This window comes from Xenopus tropicalis, chromosome 3, assembly GCF_000004195.4.
Source record: "Xenopus tropicalis strain Nigerian chromosome 3, UCB_Xtro_10.0, whole genome shotgun sequence".
NCBI lineage: Eukaryota > Metazoa > Chordata > Amphibia > Anura > Pipidae > Xenopus > Xenopus tropicalis.
Window position 1 is genome coordinate 149,535,440 of NC_030679.2, and position 7,045 is coordinate 149,542,484.

General features: G+C 41.1%; 1 protein-coding gene across 1 annotated transcript; it reads right to left on the bottom strand.

Annotated features, from left to right (window-relative positions):
- Nucleotides 1–4,881: 4,881 nt before the first annotated feature.
- LOC116409529 (olfactory receptor 6P1-like) lies at nucleotides 4,882–5,921 on the bottom strand (the record flags this gene model as incomplete). Its single annotated transcript, XM_031898185.1, has 1 exon — nucleotides 4,882–5,921. A coding segment is annotated over one exon (897 nt), but the record flags the coding sequence as incomplete, so codon positions are not given.
- Nucleotides 5,922–7,045: the final 1,124 nt, after the last annotated feature.

Here is a 7,045-nt window from a genome sequence, read left to right on the forward strand (position 1 = left end):
CAAGATCACGAAGATGTCAATGGCAAAGCTCCCTTCCCTTTCCTTAAAGATCCTTCTTTTGTCTCAAAACTTGAGAAGTTTCGGATTTCTGATGCTGGGTTTTTTTGGGGGTTTTTTCTGACGCTGGTTTTCTGAGTGACAAGTTTTCGCACGGACTTTTCATATCGGATATTTTTAGTAAATGTCAGATGTTCAAGGAAATAAGTTTAGTCAAATTTTAAAGTTAAAAACAAAATGAGAAATTATGGAGTTCATAAATCTGCACCTAAATGATTTGCTACTTATAACAGGCCCAGTGAGATACAACTCCCTACAACTCCCAGTAAACCATGGGGGCAGATTTATCAAAATGTGAGATTAGAATTAATCACAGAAAAATTCACCCACTTGCTGTTCATTTCTATGGGAGTTTTAGAAGTGTATTTATTAAATGGTGAGTTCTAACTTTCACCTATTGATAAAAACCCTTCTAAAACTCCCATAGGAATGAATAGAAAGTGGGAGAATTTTACTCTGATTAATTCTAATCTCATATTTTGATAAATCTGCCCCCATGATTTACTGGGAGTTGTAGGAAGTTGTATCTCACTGGGCCTGTTATAAGTAGCAAACCATTTAGTTTGCTCATGAAAAAGGCTGTGTCCTAAGTAGGGATGCACCGAATCCACCTTTCTGGGTTCGGCCAAACCCCCAAACCCACCCTAACGGATAATCTAAGTTGTCCACCAGAATGTTAAGGAGTTTGAACCAGTACCTGGTTATGGCAGGGCAAGACCGTATCAAGAAGATGACTGGTGGGGTGTTAAGGTGGCCATACACGTTAAGATCCGCTAGCTTGGCAAGGTCACCAAGCGAGTAGATCTTCTCCAGATATCCCCACCTATGGGTGGGCTAATTCAGTAGTTTGGCCCTGGGGCCAAACGATTGAATTATAACAGGAGCAATGGGCGCAGTCGGTTCGGGGACCACATCAACCAGCCGATACGGTCCCGATCCGACTATATCTTTTAACCTGCCTGATCGATATCTGCCCAATTTCAGGCCAGATATCGGTCGGGCATGCCCCTCGTTCCTGCCCCTACACGGGCTGATAAGCTGCCGAATCGGTCCAAGGGATCGATATCGTCAGCTACAATCGGCCCGTGAATGGCCACCTTTAGGGTGGTCAGGTTACCTGCCCATTGCATGAAGCATACTGTAATTGGAGTAATGGTACAATTGGTCCACAATTTTGTACTGTGTTGATACGTGGTTGAGATCAGATAGTTAAAGAAATTTACAGTAGCTTCCTCCCAGTCCTCTTGGGTCATTTGAGGAATGTCAGCAAGTTAACAGGCCTTAGCTGCCTCAAAAGGTTTGATACTGTAATAAGAACAACGTGGTAGTAGTTAAGAGACTAACTTAGTGATATCAGGTTAAGTAGGATAAGCTAAACATTGACAGAGATTGGGTTTTGTGTCAAAGAGAAGAAATGAGCCTGAAACGTATACCAGAGTTGGAACTATCTATATAGTATTAGTCTGTCTGTTTGGCATTTGAAAAATAATTGGTAATGAGAGAAGGATAGCATCTGTGTGCCAGAAAATGAAATCTTGGAGGTGGTGAAGATGTGAGAGAAGTTGCACCATTGAGGGAGCCTGTAACATAGGAGTTGGGGCACTATTTTAGGGGTTGCTATCTACATTTTGTATGGAACTAAGAGAAAGGCAAATTTGTAAAGTTCTTCTGTGGTGATAGGGATAGTTTTTGGGTTACTTTGGGGTATTCCCCATTGGCCTGCTCAGCTGTCTGGCAGTCAGGTTAAATCCACTCCTTCACATTTTAGCAAGAGTGTATTTTTTGGCACAAGTTTGCCCAGTAAGACAGTGGATACTCATTAGCACTTCCATTTTGAGAAAACACATTGAAGGAGACAGATGTCTGGGTGCTTGCTCCAGCCTATTATCTATGTATTGCATCTGATTCTTGTTGCACATATGGGAAACATCTGCTGCATTCTTCAACAATTTTTAACCAATACCCAGATGGAGTGATTGATGCAGGATGGGACAGCTGGGATGCCCCCAACTATTGATCCCTGCCAGAAGTATGACTGGACAGGTACTTTTTTTTTTTAGAGAGAAAGGCAAAGTACCATCATAGTCCCCACTGTGGGAAACAGGGAGCTTGACTACACATTAAAGTGCCCCACATGACTGTTGTTCTGGCCTTTTAAAGCAGTGGCTAGACCCTGCTAGACTCTGGGTTAAGGTTTCAGTTATGTTCAGCCCCATAGAAACTATTGCTACAATTAGGGACATCTGCAGTTGCATGCATTTTTTCCAGCACCACTGGTACCATTTCCTGTTATATGTAGACCAGAAAGCCCCCGTGGAGTTCACAGTGAGGAAAGAAAATCAGCCCTTAGCCTTGCTGATAATGGGGCTATTGCTAGAGATAGGGGCCAAGAACACACCTATTCCAAACACTCTCACAAACCCATTCCTGCAAAGAAATATAGTAATCTTTAAAAGGCTGAAACTGTTCCCTGATGGGAGGCATATGAGACTGACCCCTTAACAGCAAAATACACCCCAAAATGAGCCTTTAGCATGGTGTCTCGTCTTTGCTCAGAAAGACCATTATAATGGATGACAACTCCTCTTAGGCCTCCCGTGGACAGGCAAATCAGTGATTTCAAGGTTTGTGAACTCTAGGCATTTTCCATGCCTTACACTCAAGAGTAAGTCTACAATGAAGTCGAGCAACAATGGGAGGAGTGCATTTATGAAGAAAAAGAAAAACATTGTCCCGGGGGAATGTTCCAATCAAATCCCCAAAAGAGTCAACAAGATCTACATTTGCTTTTTGATGGTGTTGGTGAATGGTGGTTCGGTCTCATCATCTTAAATAACCCACACATTCAGGGAAATGTATGGACTGAGCTTGAGATTGTAGGCCTGGAATCCCATTAGTATGTTTCCATTCAGTCAACCATTACTTGGCATACTCCCTAGCGAACCTTGCGTCTGGACCACCTGTTGTTTTCCCTGTAGGGGAGAATGTTGTGCTTGCATTATAACTAAACAGTCATGGTTGCCTTAAGGATGTCTTTGCCCACTACAACATTTACCAACTCAGCAGGCATGAGTACAACCCTGTTGAGTCAATAAACCTTTTGTTTGTTATTCAAGAACCTCTGGCATCCTACCTACTTCACTGGTAATATCAGAGAGGTGTAGTTGCACCACATGCTTTCCCTTCCTCCTTCTGTTAGTGAGGGCCTGGTAAGAGGAGTCCAGTGGGATCCATGTTCTACCATCACTGGCTGGTAGATGAGAAACATCTCATTGTTTCTCAGGCTGTATACAATGGGATTGAAAAATGGTGTTCCAACTGTGTATAGAAGGGACAGCATTTTATTGATATTGAAGTTATGGCCCTTGGATGGTACCATATAAACTATTATCAGCGTCCCATAGTACGTGCACACAACTATTAAATGGGAGCTGCAAGTGGAGAAGGCTTTGTGTCTTCCTTCAGTAGAGGAGATCCTGAGAATGGCAAGGCCAATGGATATGTAGGTAAAAATGATAAAGCATATAGGAAAAACAGCAAAAGCTATGCCAAAAATAAGATCTGTTAGTTGCACAACTTTGATGTCTGAGCAAGAAAGAAAAATCACAAAAATAATGGTCTAATATAAATGGGCTACAGAACTGCAAATGACTTATAAGAAAATCTAAAACTAAAGCCACCAGAAATGATAAACCCCAAGACCAAAAACTCATGGAGAGACAAAGCCTGAAATCCATTATGCGAAGGGGATTGCAGATGGCCATATACCGGTCATAGGACATGGCAGTGAGGAGGAGACACACTATGGCTGTGGAAAACACATATTTCCTATGGTCTTAGGAATAATTTTATGGTTGGGGGTCACCACAACATGAGGAACTGTATTAAAGGGTCGCGGCATTAGGAAGGTTGAGAACCAATGTTCTAGACTTTTCTAACTTTCATTTTCATATGAGCCATTTGTTCTTTGTTTCTTTGGATCCACTCTATTTTTCCAATTTGTTTTGATAAATGAAAACTCATGTTTTCATATGTTACTATGAGTATAATGTACTGTGTTACTGTGCTTGCCTCGGCCAGTTGCAACTCCCGGTAAAACATGTGCAACAGGTAATTCTTTCCTCTCAAGTAGGTCGCAGCTTTACTGTTGGGGAAAGGGTTCACCATTCTGTGGTTCTTAAAACAAATAATAACTCTTTATTTGCAGAATCTCATGGAGGATGATCACACATGATACAGTTACTCAGGAATAGATGAGTTCAGGTACCAATGACAGCCTGCAGATTAGTCTCACTTGTAAGTGTCCAACCCTGAGTACATGGACTTCCAAGTAGAACTTCTGTAGGATGAACCTCTATCCTTAAGCCTGTACACTTGAGTCCCTAACCTGAGGGTGGTACACCCAGGACTCTAACCCTTCTACTTTCCTTGTAGGAGCATCAGGCTGCTCACTATATACCCTATTCCTCACTCTCACTTCTAGAGCAAGCTATTATAAATCTTCCTAACACTTACTACTCCTACTAGACCTATCTCTACCCAGGCCTATCAGCACACCACTTCTTTTAGCAAGTGAGGAGCAAAGAAGAGACAGAAAACATGTGATGGCTTCCCCTTTCCCAGACTAGGACATCTTGACACCCCCTGGCCAGTAACTGAACTGCCAGGCAATACTTTAACCCAGTATAGGGAAACATCTCTCCCACCCAACTTTAAATCAGGGCCTGCTCTTAGCTGACCACAAACTTCCCAGGGGATGATGCAAAATAGAGGTTTGCAAAACTTTAACCCCCTGTACACTTATCTAATTCCCACTTCATTCCCTTCCTATTGATGGAAACAGATATTGATCATTTTAGTCCAGAGTGAAACCAGCACCATATATTAAGAATTATTGCCTACAGGATTAGGGGGATTTCCCCTTACCTTATATGTCTTCTTTACTCTCCATACTCACATTTCCATAGTCATAAAATGACTCGATTCAACATACATTTAACTAGATTAACTTTTATCTCTTTGTTTCTCAGACTATATATGATTGGATTTAAAAATGGTGTCCCCACTGTATATAAAAGTGACAGTATCTTATTCATGTTAAATCTTTGTCCTTTCGATGGTGCCATATAAACTGCTATAAGAGTCCCATAGTACATGCACACAACTATTAAATGGGAGCTGCAAGTGGAGAAGGCTTTGTGTCTTCCTTCAGTAGAGGAGATCCTGAGAATGGCAAGGCCAATGGCAACATAAGTGTAAATTATCAAGCAAAAAGGGAACAGCACAACAGGTATGCCCAGAATCATATCTGTTAGTTCCACAGCTTTATAGTCTGAGCAGGAAAGTTCAAGAAGTGGGGCAAGGTCACAAAAATAATGATCTATAACAAATGGGCCGCAGAACTGCAAACGATATATGAGAAGATTTAAAACCGAGCTTACTATAAAACCTAAGCCCCAAGAACAAAGACTCATATAGAGGCAAAGCCTGAAACCCATAATGGAGGCATAATGAAGTGGGGAGCAGATGGCCAGATATCGGTCATAGGACATGATTGTGAGGGTAAAACATTCTATACCTGCTGATAAACCATAAAAGTAAAACTGAGTGATACAACCAGTAGCAGATATTGTGCCCCCTCCATTCAGTAATAACCACAAGAAATTTGGAGTAATACTGGTACTGAGCAAAACATCAGCCAGAGACAGCTGGGAGAGAAGGGCGTACATGGGAGATCTCAGGGCTGAGACTGTTATTACCAATATAATTATAAGAAGATTTCCAAATAATGTCACAATATAGACCCAGAGAAACAGAACAAAGAGAAACTCATTGATTATCTGAGAGTTCTGAAATCCCAAGAGAAGGAAAGATATACCTGATGTCTGATTCACCTTATGCATTGCCTGGAAACAAAAGATCAGAAGAAATTTGAAGTTATTCTGTTAGAAATAGTTATAGGATGAAATCTCCCAACATTCTCCTAATGTGTTTTGGAATATACACTTCTGGACCTGCTCACCCCTGTAGAATGTTTGAAAACTGTAGAGTAAAACTCAGCATCCTGATACAATATAGGAAATTAATCCCTCATATGTAGTAAAAGCACAATGTTTGCCTCGGTGCAGGAACCAATAGCAAATCATAAGATGTTTCATTAGATAGAGGTGACAAGTTAATGCTACTTGCTGTAGGTCAGGTTTGTATGACTGTTTATTACATATCCCTGTAGGTCTATTATGTTTTATATTATTTGAGGAAGCATTTCTCTTTGAGGTTTTCAATGGGATGGCTGACGAAATGAAATGACAAAATATTTTTGTAGCACTGGATTCATAAAGGGGAAGGTACCTAGACAACCCTCCTCCAATCCCTTATCATTCCCCCAACTTGCCTGGGTTGTCTTTCAGATATGCAATTTAGGGTGTACTGGTGGGTACAGGCCACACTGGGGCCCTATACTTAAGTATACTTCAGTGGTAGTAAGCACCAAAAGCTTTGCCTTTATGACCCCTAATGCTCTTGTACTTCAGCCTTAGGTCTGGGTAACTGACCCCTCAGATATCGTACCCATTGTAATTTGGCCACAGTACATTCCTTCACCAACCGATGAATAAACTAAAATATAAATATGCTCAAGGTTCTTAAAATAAAACAATACATTAAATAAGCATTGAAAAAAACAAACAATGAGAAGTTTTGCACCGGAACATTTGAGGAAGCATAGCAACGTAGCATAGCGTACATCAGTAATGGGGGAATCCAAGAAGAAACCCTTAGCCTGAAAGTTTTCGTCAATAGACAGCAAAACAAAATTCACTGTGAAAAACTTCTCAATGATTCCATAGTATCTTATAGCATCTACACGTAAACAGAGTGGAGTTAACTAAAAGAAATGTGTCTTTTAAATGGAAAGAGACCTTTGAGGCTTGTTGTAAACTGCAAATGGGAAAGGAAAGAATCCTGTAGGGTGAGCAGGGCCATTGAG